Source organism: Podarcis melisellensis (genome assembly GCF_964234715.1).
Source record: "Podarcis melisellensis genome assembly, chromosome: 1".
Lineage (NCBI taxonomy): Eukaryota > Metazoa > Chordata > Lepidosauria > Squamata > Lacertidae > Podarcis > Podarcis melisellensis.
Genome location: NC_138528.1, coordinates 12584688 through 12608565, shown reverse-complemented (window position 1 = coordinate 12608565; position 23878 = coordinate 12584688). Strand labels below are relative to the sequence as shown.

The window sequence follows — 23878 nt, the reverse complement described above, 5'->3', positions numbered from 1 at the left end:
AGAGGAGATGATGATGATGGCGAAGAATGAGGGATGGGAGAGATTGGAGGGGGGAAGAGATTCACTCGAGACAATGCCCTTATCCAAGATGCTGGGTTCTATAGCCTCTCTGTGTGAAGTTTGAAATAAAAAAGGACTGTAAGAAACTTTCCCTTGTCTTTATACTTTCCTGGGCAACCAGCCAGGAGTCGCTGACATCATCCCGACAGGAGGCAGGTATGGGTTGGGAGAGGGCAGAACGAAGCTGGTGGGCCGCTGCCCTATTTGTCCTAATCGACCAGCCTCTGCTGAAAAGTCAGGATAGAAACTTTCTAAGATTATGCATGGCATTGAGAAAGTGGATAGAGCCAAAATGGGAAGGTGGAAAATAGTTGTACTGTGGGCAAAATTTCCTTATTGTGGCCAAGTTGTTCTGACGCTCAATATCATTTAGGCACTGAAAAATTAAGACTGTTTGCTTTACTAAAACCCAAAGTGAGTAGCAGTTGTGGTGATAAACTGCAAGAGTGAAGTTTTTGATAGACAATTTTAGTCCAGGCGCTCTTGTGACAATCTTGCAGCACTAGGGATATTAGACAAGGGGGGGGGGAGGATTTGCATTTAGGCAAAGCCAATAGTTAAGTGTCCTACACCAGATCCATAATTCTACCAAGGAAAGATTAGCTTCTAGGCACAATGATGCGTTTGGGTCACAGGGTGGTACAGAGAAAATTTGCCTTAAGAACTTTGATTGGACAGCTTCCGTAGATCCAAAGTGAGCCCCATATAATAATTGTGCTAGGGGTTTAGCTTGGAGCACTTCCAGGACTAATGGTATATGTTTACCACCTTTTGTGTGGAAAAAGCATGTCAGAATTTTGGCGCTTTGGGACACTTTTTTTTTGCACATGCTGGACTGAGGGCCATTGGTCTGATGCAACAGACTCCACTTAGGTCCTTATGGTTGCTACCACACCAAAGGGTTGGTTCATTGCAAGTGCAGAAGGAACATTACATGGCAGATGAAAAAGTGTTGAACAGGCATTGACTGAAGAAAGAAACTCATTTGCAGGTTACCATTTTTGTTTTCAGATGGAAACATCCCCCGCAAAAAATAAAATAAAATATGGAGAGCATTAAAAGGAATTATTCTGACCATATTTATAACACCTGCCTCGGAGGATGGCATTAATGCATGATGCATTGCTGGGAACCTTTTAAAATACACACTGACCCACTTGTACAAGTGCATTAAAGGTCGACGTAGGCAATGTTCTTCCCGGTGTGGATTCTGCACCATAACTGAGACCACCTGCCTGCACCGATTACGTGAACCATATTTGACTTCTCTTCGTATTCAGGCATTATCCCCGCTGCGACAAAACAGTTCTTGTTTACATAGCAAAAAATGAAAAATATATACATGAAAAGGAGTTTATTTTAGCTGCCATTTAATACATGTCAGCAGCTGGAAAATGAAAATGGGGAGCAGCCCTCCCAGCTTCTATAGAACTCTATAAGAAAAAATCTGAAAAATGAGGTTAGACACACAAGAAAAGGTTTTATTTTCATTTTTTTAAAAAGAATTATATCCTTGTTAGATTCCTAGATCTGCACAATACTTGCCAGCAAGACTCATATAGCCTATAAGTGAGGCACACTATTCAGTTCTCAACCATCAGTTGCTTCATACGTCTTGTGCTAAAAAATCTAATTATTCTGATTGTGTTTAAATAAAACACCAAAACGCATTAAATTTTCAGACAATTTATTTTTATATGGCACCAGATCAGAAGCCCAATACGCTCTCCAGAAGGGGTGGTGGGCAAACAACTGATATAAAAGAATAATTTCCCATTTTAGGCAACCCACTCCCCACCAAAGACAATGGAAACTCAATTGTTGGTTCAAACAAGGAGAATGGGCCTTGCAATCTCAGATTTGCTTGATGTATACAAAGTATTACAGCAGAAGGTCATCAATGGGGGTTTGGGGTACATCTTTAAAGAAAAAAAAAACCTACTCCCTATTCAGTTTTGTATAAAACAAGCAGCACTTTGCATTTCCAAGCTCAATGTTTTCCCTGCACTTTGCATGCATTCCATGCCCCACTATACACCAAAAAAAGACAATGCAGATTGTGAGTCCAAATACTCAAATAGCATCGTGATAACAAGCTCTGAAATGAGCGCGACCTATTCCAGTCCCAATTTCTTAACTATTTTGAATTTGACAGTTATGCATCGTGCAATAGTAAATCTGTTCAGAAGGTCAGGTTCTAAATCTTAGGTCATAAAAGTTGGTGTGATGCATACACACAACTGCATTTTGAGCCCCTCTCCCAGAAGGTGACTTAAGAGATCTTACTTAAAACCACTTGTGGACCACCTGACATTATGCCTTGTTTGGTGCTTTGCTCCTGAATCCAGGAAAAGTTCAAGTTTGGGCTAGGGAATGCACACACAAACATACACATCACAGGGCATCGATTCAAAAACAGAAGCATTCATCCCCTCCTTTATGTACACAAATATACAATAAGAGTTCAAACATCTACCAGTAGAAAGTTATCATTAAATGTACACTGAATTTGCTTTTTCACTACTGGGCATTACAGGAAAGGAAGGTTGAACCAAGTGGTAGGGAATGTGTTATGCACACAAAAGGTCCAGGGTTCCATCTGTTGGCTCCTCTGCAGCATCTTCAACCCAACAGAACATTAAGTTGTGGAGCTGGGCTGAAGGGAAGAAATCTGAAAATCTCAGATTACGTTTCTGCTTTAAAGCTACATTTCGAAACTCTCCCATCTGACATCAAAATGTAAACACTGACAAGCAAAGGCTTTTGTTTTCTCACTGGAAATGGCATAAACATGGTGGCTGCATGCTTGCAGATAGAAGGTGACATCTTCCAAGCCCTTAAAGTTGCCTTGATGGGTGGCCCTCTTTTCTGAGTTTTTGAGAGTTCTACTCAGGCAGCATAGGGTGCATGGGTAAGGTTGCCATATGTTGAAGAGCAAAAGAGAGGACACATTTGCCAATGTCTGGGGCGGGATGGGGAAGGCGGTGCGAGAGAGAAGATGCTGGCCTACATAGCCCTATGGTTTGATCCTGCAGGATCCCTTTTATGACCTTATGGGCTCAGCCTAGAAACTCTAACCACTGTTTCATGTTGGCTCTCAACTCACTTATTGAGATAGTCTTCTAAGACCCTGTTCCCCCTCCATATTAAGGTAGGTGAGCCACAGGATGGTGGCTTTCTGATGTTGACAAGAAAGGAAGTTCAGCCTCATGACAGCACTCCCTTGGGAGAACAGGTTCTTTCTCCAGCAAACTGACATTATTGTTGTTTTAGCCTAATTGCATGGATGTTATTGTTTGGTATCATTGTAATCTCCTATCTCATTGTTTGCTGCCTTGATTTATTTTTCTTTTATGGGAAAGAAAGTTTGTTTCTTTCCCATAAAAGTTTATTTTCAGCTGTTGAAAATAAGTAAAGGAATAATTAAAAAAATAAAAATAAAAATTATTTATATCCTGCCCTCCACAGCCGAAGCCGGGCTCAGAATAACCAAACATGCGTGTCTGAATTAGCTCTTGTCCAATTTTGACACTCCTGGAACGGCAGTTCCCAAACGCGTGCATGCTCTCTGGATACCAAAGGGGGAAAATGAGGACATTTTGGCAAATTAAAAAAATCTGCCATGACAGAAATTCTACCCCTGAGAAACAGGACATGTCCTTGAAAAAGAGAACGTATGGCAACCCTGTGTATGGACTCCTCAGTATCCTACTTCCACAAACATGGCGCCAAGCAGACCCCACCTTCTGCTAGACATGGAATTCCATGGCAAGCCTAGTTCCACTGCTCAATTAAGTAAGTAAAAGGACCCCTGGATGGTTAAGTCCAGTCAAATGCAACTTTGGGGTGCGGCGCTCATCTCGCTTTTCAGGCTGAGGGAGCCAGCATTTGTCCACAGACAGCTTTCCTGGTCATGTTGTCAGCATCACTAAACTGCTACTGGCACATGGAGGACCATGGCAAATGCCAGAGTGCACAGAAACGTGGTTTACCTTCCTGTCGCAGTGATACCTATTTATCTACTTGCACTGGTATGCTTTAAAACTGCTAGGTTGGCAGAAGCTGGGACAGAGCAACAGGTGATCATCCCGTTATGCAGATTCGAACCACCGACCTTTCAATCAGCATGCCCAAGAAGCTCAGTGGTTTGGACCACAGCGCCACCCACATCCCTTACCTTTTCAATTAAGTAAAAACAGCCCTACCATTAGGAAGAGTGGACAAACCACCTCCAGCATAGAATGCTGGAAGGCAACAGGGGCTACCCTCAGGCAGTACTGAAGCAAGAATCAGCTGCCACTCCAGGCATCTTCTGTTATATAGAGAAAAGGGAGGATGCCATCTTGCCCTTTGCCTCAAGATGGGCTGGCTCTGTTTCTGTGTATCAGAGGAAACACAAGCCAAGACTCATGGCTAGTGAGAAAACAAGTTTGCAGATTGTATCCATCTGCAGGGAGCAGAAACAAACAAAAATGATGGTGCAGATTGAGAGAGAGAATCGAGGCTCTACACAATGAGTTCTTTGGTTTGGAAAGAAAGATAAGCATTGGGTCTGAAAATCTACAATGGAAGAACAATCAAGCACTTTGCAGGCTGTGAAATTGGTGTGGGTGGGTGTTTTAGCTGTATCTGTTGTTAATGCATGTTGTGGGTTGCCTTGAATCCTGTGCTAGGAGAAAGGAGAGCACAGAATAAAATACACAAGTAAACACTACAGAAGACATTATAAAAAAGGAGCAGAATTATGTTTTGGCATTTGGGAGGCCTTATGGAAGTGGCCCCCATGGCTTATAAAAGGTAATAGCTCTTAAATCCTGGAGATCATGGGGAAATACAGACTTTTCCCCTTTTTGAGTGCATTATTATTATTATTATTATTATTATTATTATTATTATTATTATGCAGCAGGGGCGAGGGGGCCTGATGTCTTTGGATTTTGCAAACCTAATTAAACTATCAGCCTGTCAGACGGTTAATGCAGAAGGAAAGTGGGGGTGATTTGCAAGATCAAAGTTATCGTAATATATAAAGAATGTGACCAGAGGAGGAATTACAGGTAAGAGGTGTGCAGAAAGAAGGAACGCCATGGTGCATCTGTAACAGCAAAACTGAATGCCTTCATCTGTTCCAGCTGCAAGAAAACATGTCTCTCCCACACTGGTCCCTGCAGTCACAGGGGTCTGACTTCACCCCCAAAGACAGACGGGTGCTAATCAGCCTTCACTAAACTGCCAAACTGAACTCTGCTACTGGGACTCTTTGAAAACAGTCTTGCAGCCATTTTTCCTTTGCTGCTACCCCACACACTAGGGGATTAATATAATTCTATATCCTCTTACCAATTCTTTAGCTGTGATTCCCGCACTGCAGGGAGTTAGACTAGATGGCCCTTGAGGTCCCTTCCAATTCTACGATTCTGTAGTTGTAACAGTTTTATTTGTTTTATAACTGCAGTTCCCATCGCTGCAACCCTTGGACCTTAGGTTAAAGGGTGGGTAATGAATGCATTACCGGTACTTTATTCCACCACCCCACTTACCCATAAGAGCAGACGACAGCAATGACCAAAGTATCAAGATTTGGTTAGTGATAAACCTCCTTGAGTCTGCCTGGTCCTGAAAACAAATCCTGAATCCAATCCTAATCCCATAATTCTGAAGTGCAACTTCCATCTCAGGCAGTTTGCTAAAAGGGGGAGAGTGTCCCAATTCAACCACGAACAGCCTGCCTAAGTAGTTGTTTGTGCTATGCACGTAGATAACTGTACTTTGTATCTTGGAATAATTCCACATACTGTATGAAGGCAACATTACAGGTGAACATTACTACATTAGAATATGTCATTAAGATTCTACTTGTATATATGAAGAAGCAAGCATTATATATCAATCGCTGTACAAGGCAAGCTGTTACCTATAGCCCATTTCACTACATTTTACTAAGCAATAATAATATATTTTGCATGCCAACCTCAAAGCTAAGCAAAAGTGCCATCCAAAATCTCCTGGGAAGATCTACGGAGAGCAGCTAATATAATGCAATGAGTTTCCCCTTCCACCCCATTCCAAATACACATCTTTATCATAATCTACACAAGTGTCCAACAAGCCATGCTGCTCCGTATCTTTTCAACTGAATCCAGGAGCAGATTTTTTTTTAATGGAACTGAAACAAATTTAAAAGCAAAACTCCAATCTGCAGATTTTCAGCTTGGCTGCTGTTTGCAATAAATTAAATTTGGTAAAGTGATGCTTCGGATTTTTAAAAATCTTTTTAAAGCGGTGATTCAAGGATTTTTGAGGGGGGCACCTCAAACTTTGCATAAATACTCATGGTTTTTAACCCCTTGGTTTTCAGCATGTTGGAATCAGAACTCCAATCCGGAATTCTTCCATTCATTCATGAATGTGCAACTTTGCTTCAGTAAATGTTTCAGTAAATGTGTTCACATGGCACTTATGTACCTATTTCACACAGGGCAATATCCGTGAAAGAACCAGTATCTGGTTTTGCTATAAGCAATACTCATTACTACAAGCTTTTGAGTTTCTTTTCAAACATATCATTATGTAAATAAATCAGTAAGATGATGCTGATAATTAGAAAAAGCTTGAGTTTGTGTAGCTGGTAATACACTTTGAAATCATCACAGTGCCTGTTCCCAGGGCCTACATTATGTGCATATGACCCGATGCAGCACACTTTCAACACAGGAGCACAATGGTCACATCTAAACAGCTGGCTGATAAATCCTGTGCATCATGGCGGAATTTACAAAAACCCTCCCTTCCCCAATGTATGAAAGTTCTGTGATTTGAGCCACAGATGTCAGACACTGGGTAGATAGAACATAGGGTTTTTAAGTCTTCTAGGCAAAGCTCATACACAACCCCTCTGCATTTGAATGGAGCTTGTGCCAAGGACGCAAGAAGTCCTGCTTGGGTGTTAATGCTCCTGTTACTTGATAACAAGTAACTCTGCCCACTAGTCTTTGTCAAAAGAGTGTGACTGCCTCTAATGAGTTTCTGTGCCTTCAGCTACATGCAAGAAGGCTTCCATGTAAACCAGAACTCTGCAGAATCAGGGCATTTGGATTTCAAGGAAGCTTTTGCATTTACAGTCATACCTTGGGTCTTGAACGCCTTGGTACTCATACGTTTTGGCTCCAGAACATCGCAAACCTGGAAGTGAGTGTTCTGGTTTGCAAACTTTTTTTGGAAGTCGAACATCTGAGGCAGCTTCTGCTGCTTCCGATTGAATGCAGTAAGCTTCTGCAGCCAATCAAAGACTGCGCCTTGGTTTTTGAATGTTTTCAGAAGTTGAACGGACTTCCAGAATGGATTACGTTTGAGAACCAAGGTACTACTGTACTGCAGTATGTATGAAGACTCAGTTGCACTCTTCATTCAAGGGCACATACATGGCTGGGCCACTTGGCATGCACAACAAGGGAGCATCAATGCCCAGAGAAGACACTGATCTAAGGCTTATTAGTGGGTCTACCAAAAGGTAGCACTGGTGGTCACACCCAGAGATACTGTCTGAGTCACACAACAATTCTTTAGAGGTACATTTTGAGCATGAGTTGGCAAGTGTTGCAAACTGCAGACCATCCACTCACTGGATCAGAAAGAGCCGTCAGGTGGGAGAGGAGAAACTCAACAAAAAGATAACATCACACATACAATGCAGGCACTAAATACAGATTCCCCAATCCCATGGGCGCTCAGTTTGGATAATTCTCACCCTCATCCCTCCTCTTTGAGGGGGAAGAATAACTGGGCATCCAGCGTAACTGGACATCATCGTTGAGTGCCCGCATCATGCATGACATTATATTTGTGATGGAGCGGAGGAGTATATGACTCAGGCTTATCTCGTCAAACATCTGGAGAAGGAACATGACAGCCAAGAAAGAAAATCTATTTCAAAGTAGTGGCGCACAGCTTGCTGTCTACGGATTGGTTCATGCAGGCATAGCCATCACATGGCAACTGCAGCATCAAAGGATGGTTTGCATGTGTGTGAATGGGCCATCATAAATGAATCCCCAGGGTTGGACCTTCAATATAACCCAATTCTTTTCAAGTGAGTTTGTACATTTGGCTGAGATTCCTCAAGGTCAGCTGATGAGAGCGAGAGTGATGGACGTGCCTGTGTGAACCAGCCCTATGTGTCAGTGCTAATGGGGATGCATCTACATACAGACACCATCTCCTTAACGGGATCCAGATTCACTTTCCTTTCTTAAAACCAGTACCATTTTCTTGAACTCCACCTAAAACTGCCAAATTATTATAATTATTTTTATTTTTTAAAAAACCCCTACAACCTGCTGGGTAGACTGGCTTGTCTGCCCGTTAGATCATGCCACTTTTCTCCTCCTGGAAAGAAGTTCGTGATGAGGATCTTCCTAGCAAGAGCTCCTTCTCATGAATGAGGCTTTCCACAAGGTCCTCCTGCCGGTAGTTATGGTAAACTTTCAAAAAGGCCAAAATGGTAATTCCGAGCCAAGTGAGCCAGGCAGCCCAAAGGCCAAACTAGAGAGAGAGAGAGAGAGAGAGAGAGAGAGAGAGAGAGAGAGAGAGTAACAAGGTCAAGCAATTCCTAATACCAATTTATTTACAGTGGTACCTTGGTTTAAGAACAGCTTAGTTTATGAACAACTTGGATTAAGAACGCTGCAAACTCAAAAGTAGGTGTTTTGGTTTGTGAACTTTGCCTTGGAATAAGAACATGTTTCACTTCCTTTGGAGTAACAGATAGGTAGCCGTGTTGGTCTGCCATAGTCAAAACAAAAAAAAATCCTTCCAGTAGCACCTTAAAGACCAACTAAGTTATTAGGAAGGAATTTTTTTTTGTTTTTCCTTTGGAGTGTGTTCCATTTGTAAATTGAGTCCCCTGCTACTATGGGAAAAGCATGCCTTGGTTTAAGAACGCTTTGGTTTAAGAACGGATTAAGTTTGTAAACCAAGGTACCACTGTACATGCAAGTCTTTTAATCTGGGAAGTTTTTGACTGAATTATACAGAGGTGGCCAACATGGTGCCTTCCAGGTATTTGACTCCAACTCCAACTGAGAGGCAGTGTGGTGTAGTGGCTAGAGTGCTGGACCTGGACGGGCAGAATTCAAATCCCCGCCTGGCCATGAAGCTCACTGGGTGACCTTTCTCCTAATACATGCATTTTTGAAAACAATGGCTGGTTTTAAATTTCAGATCTGCAAAGTTCAGATCAATGCAAATTTATCTGAAGGCTGACCATCTTTTGCTTCTCACGTTGCCCCAGAAAGTGCGGTTTGGATAGATCCTCCTTTAAATGAATACTGAATTGAATTTCTACCCCATCCTCATCAGGGATGCTACTTTTGATTCCCAGAGAAGACAAGATGACACTGAGAACCTTTTCCAGAGATCGATCAATCAATCAATCAATCAATCAATCTCTTTATTACAGCCAATAATCAGTATTCCTTTCCAGAGCTGCAACTTATCAGCTCTATGGACAAACAAAGAGATTTTGGGGGAGATCACTTGACTTACCTGTGTGATGGCAAACTGGTCATAGAATGCTGAGTTTTCTAAATTCAGCTCAAGATCTATATCCTGTAATTCTTCACAGCTAGAGGGAGAAGACATTTTGGATGAGGGGGAGGGGAAGAAATGAAAATCATTTCAGCAATTCCAAATGACCTTTTCTGAGCTCCAGCTGAAACAGACCTCTAAATCCTGTCCAATAAAGCTCCATTCCCAAGAAGCAATAGCCCACTGCCATATATAACAACTGGATGACAACATCTTCATTATAAAACAATCATCCTGCTATCCTTGAAACACAGATAAACCTTCATATTGCAGCCTCTGTCTCTCAGCACATGCCACTGAACCAGTCAGAGTTTATTGCAGTTTGATCTCAACCAGAAATAATGGAGCAAAGGCCAAAATGTCAACGTCCCTTCAAATACTTTGCCAACTGTTCCCACTTTTATCAATTTCCTGCAGATTAAGAGAAAGAGAGAAGCTGTATGAATGTTTCATCCATGTCTGCATTCTGAAACTAAATTGGGTCTCTAATCTGGCAGGACCTTTCAATGGAATCGTAAAATAATAATAATAATAATAGGAGACCAGCATGCATTTTGACAATTGCACAATAATTGTGAAATGGATACACAAGGGAGTTTACAGCCACAATTAGCACAACATACCAGCCTCGGCATAAGAATGTAAGAAGAACCTTCTTGTATCAGACTGAATTGACCTCTGGGCAGTGTGGTGTAGTGGTTAGAGCTTTGACTATGACTTGGGAGAATCAGGTTCAAATTCCTGCTCAGCCATGAAGCTCATGAAGTGAACTTCGGCCCGTCAAGATTCTCTCAGCCTAACCTACCTCGTACCTCCTCCTTGATCTCATGAACCATCAGGCCAAATTTGGTGGCGATCGGCTTCTTGAGTTCAGGAACCATTGTGCAAAATCGGGTTACATTGCAGTTTTGAAAGGTTGAGTCCACCATCTTGTCTGATGGTATCCCAACACAGAGTTTATGAACTATCCTTGAGTTCAAGAATCATTATGCCAAACTGGAGGAGACCTTTAGACCCATAAGCACCATACATTAAAAAACACACACACAAAGAGAAACAGTGGGGGGGGGGGCAGACTGGCAATGACTACTGGGGATGAGAAACAAAAAAAGCATGCAGTGCAAATGAAGCAAAAATGTGCAGGGGAAGTCCTCCATCTTACCTAAAACCAGCATTTGAAAAGCCTTAAGCTCTTCTATTTTGCCCCACCGACACAACCACCCACACAGACAATCCCCACTTTGGCATCACCCCACAATGAAACTGAGTTACGAGCCTCCATTACCTTTTGACATCACCAGAGAAGACTTCAGAAGAAAGGGGTGTTTGCGTGTGTGTGTGGTTTTTGTTTTGTTTGTTTCAGATGCTCCAGAGCAAAGAGTTGGTCAGATAGAGTCTGCCTACGAGTGGTTTTGGGTTGGTTTGTTTACAGGTAACTTGGATTTCTACTTGGTGCTGTGAACAATTCCCCGGGGTTCTGAGGTTTCAGAAGGCCTCTTCTCTTTCTTTCTCTGTCTCTCTCTCTCTCTCTTTTTCTCTCCTTCCTTTCCAGTGTTGTCAGCCATCTTGGATGCTTATCCGAATATTCTATTAGTCCAGAGATTTTTTTGTTTTCAAAAAAACCTCCCCTTTTAACGGAATATTCGAATAACCGTTGCAGCCCTAAACAGAACATTCACTAATGGCATTTTACAACATATGACAAGGTGAAACAAAGTAAATGCTTTAGCAATGCAGTTTATTTGTATCATATGACATAAAATGTCACCATTTTATCTTCTACTTTATGAGCCAGTGGATATATTTTTTAATTTAAAAAAAAAACATGAAGGGAAAGAAATTTAGACTCTCAATAAAAATATTTCTAGTACCAAACACACAGAGTGGTTCAATACGCTGGATAATTTCTCAATTGTGCAATATTGCTGGGCTTTCATACTCTACAACAGTAATAAATTTAAATTGCAGCCTGGAAGCATTTTAGACGCACATTCCTAGTTGCTTCTGAAAATCAACTCCCACCCAGATCCCTTGCAAGCTAATTCAGTTGTGCAAAGGAACAACAGCATTTTCCCCACCCAACCATGTTGATGTGGATTACTGCCCTTTACTGTGAAGCAAATTATGTCCCATTTTCATTTATCCAGAATAGGATAGGTGCGTATATTTCAGATTTTTAGATAGGCTAGTACTAGCTCGGGGCGAAGAACCTTTCTTCAATTTGGGGGCCACATGCAACCTTCTGGGAGTCATGGGTCTGTGATGGGCGGGACCAGAAGAGAAAATGGGTGGAGTAACAAGCGTGAAATTCACCTTCATAGGCTACTTTATGAGCACACTCACGGGTCCCTCCCTCACCTCCACCATCCCTCTCTATCCTCCAGCAAAAAGCGCTATTGGGGTTTAACAGCACATTCTAGCCAGGCAAAACCACTCAAGGAGAGTGGAGAGAAGGGCTGGGTGAGGGCTGTGAGCTGGAGATGCGGGGACATGGCTATGGAGTGGTGTGGTCTGAGGACAGTTCCAAGGGCCACATAGAGAAGCCTAGGATCCCCTTGCCTGAGGTTCTCCATCCCTAAATTAGCTTAAATATTTTAGGATACACATCACATCCTGGATTTTGAGGGACAAGGAATATAATAGTAGTAATCAAATGCTCTGCACATCCAAATTTTTACTTCCCGTGTGGTATGGAAGTGCTTAACCATTCTTCCTTCTCCTCCTTCCATATCTTGCTTTGTTTGACAAAGGGTGCTGCAGTTTCAAGGTCCAAACTGCCATATTCAATACAGGACTGGCCTCCAGTAGTCTTCTTTTTTACTCTCAAATCACAGAAAAGGGGGAAGTTAACTTCTCCCATTGCAATGCTGCTAGATAATTCTTAAAGGCACTGGATCTCTGTCCTGTGTTGCATCTGACAACGTAAGCCAAAGAAGGGGCAATTTCTTCTTCTGTTGGCCTCGCTGTAGCTACCCATCGTACCGTTAGGAGATTATTTCCAGCTCACATCTCTTTTTGCCTGTTTCCCTTGCTTCCATACCTGCCCTTCGCTTATTGCCTCCTGTCTTTCAGCGCGCATGCATCAATGGGAAGGACCCTCCCCTGCCACACTCACCTGTTGGGCATGCTTCCTTTTTCGGTGATGGCGTCGCACCACATGTTAAAACCAACGCTTACGATCGTGCTGGCGATGAAGATGACGAAAACCACAAAAGCGCTGATGAGCAGATTCAGGAAGGCGTAAAAGAAAGAGCTGCGAGGGAAAAGTGGGAGGTGGGGAGGAGAGAAGAAAAGGGAATTATAACTCGTAAGCAACTTTTACCAAAGCAAAGTAACCAAACGTGATCCACCTGGAGCAGGAACTGGCAAGCCACTCCAGTATCCCTGCCAAGAAAACTCCATGGACAAAGACAACAGGCATATAAAAGTTATGAGGCTGGAAGATGAGCCCCTCAGGTCGGAAGGCATCCAACATGCTACTGAGGAAGAGCGGAGGACAAGTACAAGTAGATTCAGAGCTGATGAAGCGGCTGGGCCAAAGCTGAAAGGACGCTCAATTGCGGATATGCCTGGAAGCGAAAGGAAAGTCCAATGCTGCAAAGAAAAATATTGCATAGGAACCTGGAATGTAAGAACCATGAACCTTGGTAAGTTGGATGTGGTCAAAAATGAGATGGGAAGAATAAATATTGACATCCTGGGCATCAGTGAACTAAAATGGACGGGAATGGGCGAATTCAGTTCGGATGACCATCATATCTACTACTGTGCGCAAGAATCTCGTAAAAGAAATGGAGTGGCCCTCATAGTCAACAAAAGAGTGGCATCTTAAAAAGCAGAGACATCACCTTGCCAACAAAAGGTCTGTATAGTTAAAGCTATGGTTTTCCCAGTAGTGATGTATGGAAGTGAGAGCTGGACCATAAAGAAGACTGATCGCCAAGGAATTGATGCTTTTGAATTATGGTGCTGGAGGAGACTCTTGAGAGTCCCATGGACTGCAAGAAGATCTAACCTCTCCAATCTGAAGGAAATCAGCCCTGAGTGCTCACTGGAAGGACAGATCCTGAAGCTGAGGCTCCAATACTTTGGCCACCTCATGAGAAGAGAAGACTCCCTGGAAAAGACCCTGATGTTAGGAAAAATGGAGTGCACAAGGAGAAGGGACCGATGGAGGACAAGATGGTTGAACAGTGTTCTCGAAGCTACCAGCATGAGTTTAACCAAACTGCGGGAGGCAGTGGAAGACAAGAGTGCCTGGCGTGCTCTGGTCCAGGGGGTCAGGAAGAGTCGGACACGACTAAACGACTAAACAACAACAACAAGCAACGTTAGGACTACTGCAGCTTCCTGTTATCTCACAGTGGCTGGCCATGTGCTTCTGGGCAAGTCCTGAGTGTGAGAGAGCCAGTGTGGTGTAGTGGTTAAGAGCGGTAGACTCATAATCTGGGGAACTGGGTTCACTTCCTCCCTCCTCCACATGCAGCTGCTGGGTGACCTTGGGCTAGTCACACATCTCTGAAGTCTCTCAGCCTCACTCACCTCACAGAGTGTTTGTTGTGGGGGAGGAAGGGAAAGGAGATTGTTAGCCGCTTTGAGACTTCATAGGGTAGTGATAAAGTGGGATATCAAATCCAAACTCCTCTTGTTATTCTTCTGAGTGCAACAAGCAAGTCCTGAGTGCAACAGCATTTGCCCCACTAGGGATTTCCAGCTACTGCTATTCAGAAGCGTTACTGCCTCCCACTGTGGAGGGAGAACATAGGCTAAGGTTACCAGACGTCCCCGTTTCCCAGGGACAGTCCCCAAATTTACACATCAGTCCCCATACAAAATCCATTGAAGCTGAAGAGTGTCCCCAAATTCACTGAAAAAATCTGGTAACCTTAACATAGGCATCATAGCCAGTAGACATCAACAACCCTCTCCTCCATAAATTATTGCAATCCTCTTTTAAAGTCATCTAGGTTAGTGTCCATCACTGCCTCCTGTGGCAGGGAGTTCCATAGTCCATGAACTTTTTTTTTACCTATCCTAACTCTTCTAGCATTCAGCTTCATCGGATGTGTGCAAGTTCTAGTGCTATGAGAGAGGGATATTTTTTTCTCTCTAGCCACCTTTTCCATGTCATGCATCATTTTATAATTTTATAAATCAATTTGTCGGATCCCCTTTCAAAGCCGTCCAAACTGGTAGCCACCAACTGATGCCTCTTGTAGGAGCGAATCCTGCAACTCTGTGTTTACAATGCCGGAGCACCAGTTCAGATATGTCTGGAATGCTAAAAGTTTTCTCGGTGCCAAGGCAGCAAAATCCAGACGAGGCGCTCCTTTCCGTTTTGACAGATTGATACTGACAGATCTGGGTTTAAGAGGCCTATCCCACAATCTCCTTCCCCACTCCTATGTATTTTTGGTAGCAGACCTCAAACATTTCCTTTTAGCCTAGGCCACCACCACTGGGCTGAATAGGGGGTATTAGTCAAACCATATGAAGAGTACTAGGTTGGGGGAGGCTGGCTTATACTTTGTCCATGCTCTGACTTGCAAACAAATCAGCACTAAATAACATGTGAGGTTTGTCAGAGTTTAGTATTGTATAGCTGCTTTCTGTTTCACAAATAAGCAGCAATTAGGGGAGGGTATATGGACCCAGACTGTGAACATAGTGTAGGAGAGGAGGATTTATCCAGTACAAGGTAGGGAGAGGTTGTTCCCATCACCATAGTAGTAGAATTCAGCCCATTCAATGCAACTGAATGTTGGAAAAATTGAGAGAGACTATTATTGATTCATTTATTTACTAAATGTATATTCTGCCCTTCTTCCCAAAGTAGGCAAGGATGGTAAGCAACAACTTTTAAAATGTCCACTGCAGATGCAGACTGGGAGAGATCAGTGGCGTAGCGTGGGGGGTGCGGGGGGGCCAGCCGCACCGGGCGCAACATCTGGGGGGTAGGGTTAGGGGCGCAAATCCACGGGTTAGGGGGCGCAAATTACTTGCCTTGCCCCGGGTGCTGACAACCCACGCTACACCACTGGGAGAGATCTCAATTTAAAGGTCTGCTGACCAGGTGCCAAAAGGACAACAGAGACTGCACCTGTCTGATATGCATGGGGAAAGTATTCCAAAGGGCAGGTGCCACACCACTAAAAGCCTGATTCCTAGTTAGTGTGGAATGGACCTCCTGATATGATGGTCTCTGCAGAAGGCCCTCACCTGCAGAGCAGTGATCAATTGGTCAAAGAAGGGGTGAGACAATCTTTCAGGTATCTCTCTCTCAAGCTGTATACAACTATATGCACCCAAACCAGCACCTTGAACTTGGCCCAGTAACCCTAACCCTATCACACACCCCACTCAGTCTGCTCTTTGCCAGGCAAGAAAACAAAACAAAAAACCCAGTTTCTTCAACCTGGATAGCCAGTGATATGGAAAACAAATCCTATTTGAAAGTTTGGAGAAGCTGGGAATGTTTTGCAGATGTTCTACCTTCCTCCACCTTTCTTCAGATGGTGGATAGACTTGGAGCAAGGCCTCTTGAGGCTGATCTTAAAATCTAAACAGCTTCATGCCATAGAAAGTGGTCCTTTTGTATCCAGGTTGCAGGACAGCTTTCTAGTTTAAACACTTTGAACATCCCCGGAATATTACAAGAATATTACGGTACTAAGAAACTATTAAGAATTATCATAAGCTCGCTTATGTAAAGCAATACAAGTAAACTAACCTAATTTATGAGCTTAAACCCAAACAGGACAGAGAATAATGTCTAGCGCAGAATAAAATGGCAGCATGTCAAATTGCAGATAAGAAATCAGTAATCCAAAACTAAGTTCCATAGAAGCTCACCATAATTTGGCAACCACACCTTTCCATTCTGACAGCCTTCCCTCTGATCTGCTAGTTAGACACCCATGGACAAAATCATCCACCAGGCCTATTGTGAGTTTAAGACAAGTCTTGTGGGTCACCTGATGTTGTTGGACAACAAAGCCTATCATCCCTGAACATTGGCCATGGCAGCTGGAGCTGATGAGAGCCAAAGTTCTGCAATATCAGGAAGGCAGCCAGTTCACCATATCTAGTTTATGGAAAGCTTCATCATCATCCACCCCCTGCCCATTCTACCAGCCTTGATCAGTTCATCTTACACAGGTGAACACGTGGACAGGCAAAGACCTCTTCATAGCTTGTGGTACTTTGAGCTAAATTGCAGCACCCCAGGGAGATCTCGAAAGCCAGCTGAATGCAGTGTATAAAATATTACCAGTGCTGCAGGCACACATCACCATGGAGATCAATGGTACATTCTATTATAAGCCTGTGGTTTGGATCACTTGCCCAAAGCCTCTGGAACTGTCTGCTCCGCAGACACTGTAACAGAACATGTTGCCTGCTTTTTATCTTCTTCTGGTTTTCATTCTGGGGATGGGAGGTACCATATTGATCTTAAGAAAATAGAAATTTCCCTAATGGAGATTGGGGCTCTTAGGTCCTCCTGGCTGCTTGCAGACATTTGGAGAGAAAAGATCTCACCATAAATAATCTATTTATTATTATTATACATGTATATCCCACCATTCCCCCAAAGACCAGGGTTCAAATCTCCTCCCCCTTTCCATTTTATCTTGACATTTTATCCTGTGAGGTAGGTTAGGCTGAGATGCAGTGACTGCCCCAAAGTCATCAAATGGCCTTCAGAGCTGAGTGGGGACTTGAACCCTGGTCGCCCAGGTCCTAGTCCATCTCTCTAACCACTACTCCACACTGGCTCTCAGCAATAATAGCTGGCTCTCCCACTTTTCCAAAGGAAGCATAGAAATGGAATATCTCAGAGATAGCTAATTTGGTGGCCCCCCCCAGAAGCGGTAAGAGTCCAGCTCTCACCAGTCCCAGACAATATAGCTGACAATCAGGGATGATGGGAGCTGTAGCCCCAAAAATTTGGAAGCTACCATGTTGGGTACCACTCAAAGAGCCAGTTGTGGTACTGAGACGATTAAAAAAGAATCAGAATTGGCTTTGGGGAGCCCAGAGGAGGTGGGTGAGCCAGGAGAAGGTGGGATTCACTCAATGTAGCAGAAAACTTTTGGAGGACCATACCTGCCTTGGGATGAGAAGCACCATAAATAGGAGCAGCTGCTGTCACCAACAATATCAGCATCAGTTGTGCATGTGTTTGCTTGTTGTTGTTTTAATGTTATTGCCCTTATTTTGTAACGATATGTATCAGAAACCATTATACATCAAACATCATTGCAATAAGAAGAAAAAAATGAAATAAAAAAAAGAGGAGGGAGGGGAATAAAGTGGGAAATGAAATCACAGATAAAGGGGCGAGGACAGCATAGCAAAACTCTGTAATACGTTGATTAAATTAAAAGGAAAAAATGTCATTTATGTTGCCATTCCAGAAATGTAAAAATACCCACCTCTCAATAAATTTGTTCTCTTTTATTATTAAGCATTGTGTTTCTCTCATATGTAAGCTTTATCATTAAGATAGTTTCCCCTAACCAAACTGTTATGGTAGGGGGGTGTCTTCCCATTTTTTGTGCAATTCTGCTGTGGTTAGCGGGGTAGCAATCAGTATTAATGGTTTCAGGATAGAGTAGCAATAGGGGAGCTCTTTTAGGGTATTTTGGGAAATCGCAGCCTGTACATATTCACATAATATTCAGTAGGTCTGTCCAGAAAGGCATTCATTTTCCGCAACTCCAAAAGGTATGCATTAAATCCTCCTTTATTGTGTGCATGTTTTAAATTGTCGTTGTGTGTGGGGGGGCAGTCCAACACCCTATGCTGAGCTGCGGTTCTGGGCACCCTTCCCCAACGGGAGCCAAAACCAGAGTCTAAGAAAGAGAGCCCTGCAGGATCAGGCCAAAGGCCCATCTAATCCAGTATCCTGTCCTCACAGGGGCCGACCAGAGGGGCTTTATTTCAGAATAGGCAAGCGTAGGGGGTAACCTGACTGAATAGAGACCCTAGCTCATCCTGCTGCAAGCCTAGAGGAATGCGCACGGAGCCTTTTCGCCTGGAGTCTGGCGCGCAAGGCATCTGGTGGGCGACGGGGAGTCTCCGTTTCCACGGGAGGGAGGACCCTCCCTCTCTTTTAAGCCAGCTCCCTCCCTCCCCCTTCTCTCCCCTCCCTCCCTCCCCGGCCGCCACTTACTCCTCGTGGCCTTTGCAGAGGAAGAAGAGCGTCCTCCAGGCCTGCACTGCGGCGAGCAGCAGCGAGAGGAGGCCGGCGAAGAGGCTGAATCGGCAGGCGGACTCGGGCCCCCACTCCTGCACGGTGAAGCGCTGCCGCTCGGCCGTCAGGTTGGCGTTGAGCCACATGCCCTCGGTGAAGAGCAGGCAGCGGCCGTGGAAGTCGTTGCTGTTCTCCGACAGCGGCACCACCACGATGAAGCTGAAGAGGAAGGCGAGGAAGTAGCAGGTGCACTGCGCGAAGAGGAAGTTGCTCAGCGCCATGGTCGCCAGCCTTTGCTGCCTGCCTGCCGCCGCCAGCCGAGGAGAGAGGAGGAGGAGGAAGGCAGCAGCCCGAGGAGCGAGAGGAGGATGCGCAATGGCGAGCGCGCCTCCCTCCAGCGCCGCCCGCGCCGACCCAGCAAGGCTGGCTGGCTGGGTGGGTGGATGGATGGATGGATAGGTAGAGGAGCTCAAGGGCAAGACGGGGCGGGGCTCGTCGGGAGGTTTAGACCCCCGCACCGCTTTTGTGAACACGTGGAGCTGCCTTCTTGCGTGGGTATGCCTTTCAGTTTAGGTGTTAGCAAAGCAGGGAAGGGCAAGAGGGCAGGGGATGGGCCCACACAGAATGATGCATGGTGTGGAGACAGTGGGTAGGTCCTATTTTATTTTATTTTACTTATAACCAATTAGGTCACTCCGTAGAACATGAGACTCTTGATCTCATGATCTGCCTGTTGGGCAAAAGACTCCTGCACTGCAGGGGGTTGGACCAGATGACCTTCTTGGTCCCTTCCAACTCTACAATTCTATTACATATATAGTCGGGTATGATGGAAGTCGTAGTCTTTTTTATGATTTTCAGTTTGATACATTTCAATAATTTTACAGTCATTTTAACATTTCAAAACTCGACTTCCTTCCCCCTCTTTCTTCAGTTCCTTAAATTTATTTTCAATATTTTCTGCATATCCAGATTAACTTAATTTGCTCATTTATTCATCTACTTTAAATATATACCCTTATAAAACTGCAGCATAGCTGTTTACAGCTTATTTGTAAATATTCAATAAACAATTTCCATTCCTTTATTAAAAAAAAAGATTTGTTATCTTGATTTCTTATTTTCCCGGTAAGTTTCGGGAGTCGTAGTCCAACGTCTGTCAACCTAATGTTGAGAAAGGCTGAGCTAGACTTAAGGTAAAGGTAAAGGGACCCCTGACCATTAGGTCCAGTCGTGACCGACTCTGGGGTTGCAGCGCTCATCTCGCTTTACTGGCCGAGGGAGCTGGCGTACAGCTTCCAGGTCATGTGGCCAGCATGACTAAGCCGCTTCTGGCGAACCAGAGCAGCGCACGGAAACACCGTTTACCTTCCCACCCTAGCGGTACCTATTTATCTAGTTGCACTTTGATGTGCTTTCAAACTGCTAGGTTGGCAGGAGCAGGGACCGAGCAACAGGAGCTCACCCCGTCACGGGGATTCGAACCGCTGACCTTCTGATCAGCAAGTCCTAGGCTCTGTGGTTTAACCCACAGCGCAACCTGCGTCCCTGAGCCAGACTTAAGAGCAGCTTAAAAATGAATGAATGACAGTCATGCATACATTTCAAGTCACAATTGCAGCTGCTGGATTCTCTTTTTAGCAATAATGCTTTTCTCAGATCCTTTTCGCTGCTCACATTTCTTCCATGCATTGTTCCAGACAAAAAGCTGGCTCCTCCACTCCTAAGAAGGTTTGAGTTGCTTCCTGGTCCCTCTTTGATTTGAAGGTGCAAATGAATCCTCAGTTTCCATGTTTTCAGCATGTGGAGATAAGAACATAAGAAGAGGCCACTGGCCCATCTAATCCATACGGCATCCTGTACTCATAGTGGCCAAGCAGATGCCTATGGGAAACCTGCAAGCAGAGCCTGAGTACAACAGCACTCTGCCTACCTGCAGGTCCCAGGAACTGGCATTCAGAGACATACTGCCTCCAACAGTGGAGGTGGAACATAGCCGCCATGAATAATAGCCTTTTGATAGCCTTGTCCTCCATGAATTTGTCTAATTCTCTTTTAAAGCCATCCATCACTGCCTCCTGTGGGAGCGAGCTCCATAGTTTAACACATAGTTTTTATCTGTCTCGAATCTTCCAACACTTAGCTTCATTGGATCTCCACAAGTTCTAGCATTATGAGAGGGGGAGAAGAACATTTCCCTATCCACTGCCCTCATGTTATGCATAATTTTATATTTTTGCAAATGATTGTTGACCATTGTGAATTAAGTTCAAGGTGCTTGTAATCTATAAGAATCAGATATGCTCATGACTTGGATCTAATTCCAGTTTGAAAGTCTCGTGCAGATGTGGTGCAAATGCAATATATGGTAAGAAGCCTACAGTGTGAGTTCACACATAGCATGCATGCTGCAGTGAGAGGTGTGTATACATGATATGTGCGCCCCAATTCCTGGCACACCAAGCAGCAGAACAGATCTATCACAATCTGCACCCAGCATTTTGCACTGTGTGCTTCTACAAGAAAGCAGAAGGAAGGAGAACTGCCTCTTGCTAGATCTCAGGGGCTCCAGCGCTTTCAAAAGATAATTAGTCATTCTTGGCAAATCCTAACGTAATAACCGCAGCCCCACTTCGCTATTTTAAACAGAATCAGAAATATAGGTGGTTGACTGCATTAATCAGCACCATGGACAGCTCAGCCATTCAGATTGCCTCTGGGAAGCTGGCTCTCTCTAGACCACTGTCCAAGGTCCTGAATTCTGCATTGAACTGCTATTAAAGAAAGGAAACTGAAATCCTGCCCACATAATGACTCCCTCCCCTGCATCTTTCATTATTAATTTATATAATTGTATTGTTTAGTTTTTCTTTTTCTTCTTTTTCTGATTTTCTGTTGTTTTTATCTCTTTATATTTTATCTTGTGAATTCACTTCACTGCTTTTGTATAAAGTGATTATATTAATGATGATGCTGATGATGCTGATGTTAATTCAATCTGTACTGGCTGCTTATCAGCTACCAAGCCAGGTTTAAGGTTCTGTTAACCTTAACACTGAATGCCCTACACAACTTGGGACAGGGAGACCTAGAAGACTGCTTCCTCCAGCACAGACCAGGAGTTGTATTCCAGGGCCTATGCCTTTCAACAGGGTTGGAGAACATGCAGCCCTCCAAATATTGTTGGAATATAACTCCCAATATGCTTGACCATTGGCCATGCTGGCTGGAGCAGACAAGGGTTGAAGTCCAACAACATCTGTAGAGACACAACTGCCCCAAGCCTGCTTTACAGTGTTCTTAGAAGTCCGATAGAAAATCGCACATACGTACAAAGAGTAGAAGTGTTTTGTCAAGCACCAGATGTCTCTTTAGGAGAGAGCTTCTCCTCACCATGTCCAGATAAGAGCATGACTGCAATTTTCCCCAGTTCTCTGAACTTTCTACTGCTGCAGCTGCCCTTCCAGGCCTTCTGCAGACACAGTGGGAATAACTCCTCCCAAAAGATAAATCATTATTTAAGAAATCATTGCTTTGCAGGTGCAAATATTCTCCTTGTTAGAAGAGACACTTTTGTTTCCAGAAGCTGCAGTTTTATCACAGGTGTCGTGCCATACTCTCAATAGTTGTGGGCAATTTCATTTCCACTGCTGAGAACCTGATTGAACTTCTGAAAAGGCCCATCCAGCAGTTCCTCAGAGAATGAAAAAGTCACAAAATTGTGCCCTGGGCAAAGCAATTTTGCTGATAATTCAGGGCTTTACGTGTGAGGAGAAATGTGGAGGGAAGCTGCCTTTGCATCAGGTTCCCAGAGGTTTTATACTACCTGGAAGGTTGAAGGGGTGGGGGAGAGAGAGAGAAACCAAACCTGCAAAATGGTGGCAAATTCTTTCCTTTAAAATCTAATGCTTTATGTCTCCTAGGTATTTTCTAAAAGCAAGATAGGGATCGATCTAGACACGAAGCCCAATTTGTTGCTGACTGTAGGGGATACTGGAGATTTAGAATGAAAACCTGGCTCAGTTGATGTCGCTGAGACTTTTTCTGCCATGGGCTGTTGTGGAGCACAATTTTACTCTTAGGCTGTGGTCCTCAAGCCTCTTAGGACCAGTACAATTGTTCCAATTTCCTCTCCAGAGATCAAACTTGATTTCCTATAAAGAAGTGGGGAAGGAGACAGACATGTGATCCTAAAACATAGGTTACTGCACTGTAAAAGGGTGCCCACCATATTTTCTCAGGTGTACCTATTCCCTTTCAGGAACCAAAGCAGTAGGAATTGGTTCTGTGGACTAGAAGTAGAAACAGCTCCTGCACAGCATGGATTGGCTAGTGACTTTGATGTCACCAGCCTCTCTTCTCACCTCTGTGCTCTGATCAGTTTTGCAACTTATAAATATTTTGTGGGAGGTTTTAAAGCCACAATATGAACATCACCATCAGCAGCAGCGGCAGCATTTCATTAACATTTATATACCGCTTGATTGTAGAAAATCTCAAAGTGGCTCTACTTGTATGAGTTGATGCATATGATAAGAACCTTTGAAATAAACCCTGTGGAATCATGACATAACAAAGAGTTTTGCTTGTGGCCAGCATCGTGCCTAAAGCTTTCCTAAGCAGACATTCCTCTTTTGGTAGATGTAAAGTAGACTTTGATTTCAAATGGTTGGTGTAATGGTTATAGGGGTTGCTCGTGCGTAAGTTGCCGCCACTCCTGGCTAGGTTACCTGGTTGAACCCTTTCTGTCTGGACAGCCCTTCACTTCGTGGCTGTTTCAGTCGCTAGCAGAATCCATCAGTGGGCGTTTCTTGAACTTCTTCCAGCAAAGAAGTTCTTTGACGCCAAGTCTCCTCCTACTCTCCCTGCGCGGAAGTCTTCTGCGCAGGGAGGGTGTGGGCAGCGGAGGACCCGTGCTCTCCCCACTGGTCTCCGGGGAAGAGTCCTGGAGCCTTCTCTCCGATTCCCCCATCTGCCCCCCTTCACCCCTGGTGTTACGCTGATTTCCTTCCCCAGCAGATGAGCTGCCTCTCTCCC

At 44.1% G+C, this 23878-nt stretch overlaps 1 protein-coding gene and 1 long non-coding RNA gene across 2 annotated transcripts; one reads left to right on the top strand and one right to left on the bottom strand.

Annotated features, from left to right (window-relative positions):
• The first annotated feature begins 585 nt into the window (after positions 1–585).
• LOC309372781 lies at positions 586–5196 on the top strand. The gene is made up of 2 exons (XR_014169682.1): positions 586–5055; positions 5104–5196. It is a non-coding gene; the product is annotated as an uncharacterized lncRNA (long non-coding RNA).
• Positions 5197–8353: 3157 nt separating this feature from the next.
• On the bottom strand, positions 8354–19231 carry TMEM179 (transmembrane protein 179). The gene is made up of 4 exons (XM_081915593.1): positions 18821–19231; positions 12761–12898; positions 9604–9682; positions 8354–8601 (listed from the first exon to the last, which is right to left on the bottom strand). The coding sequence occupies exons 1-4, from the start codon at positions 19120–19122 to the stop codon at positions 8422–8424; spliced, it is 699 nt and encodes a 232-aa protein (XP_081771719.1). The 5' UTR covers positions 19123–19231; the 3' UTR covers positions 8354–8421.
• Positions 19232–23878: the final 4647 nt, after the last annotated feature.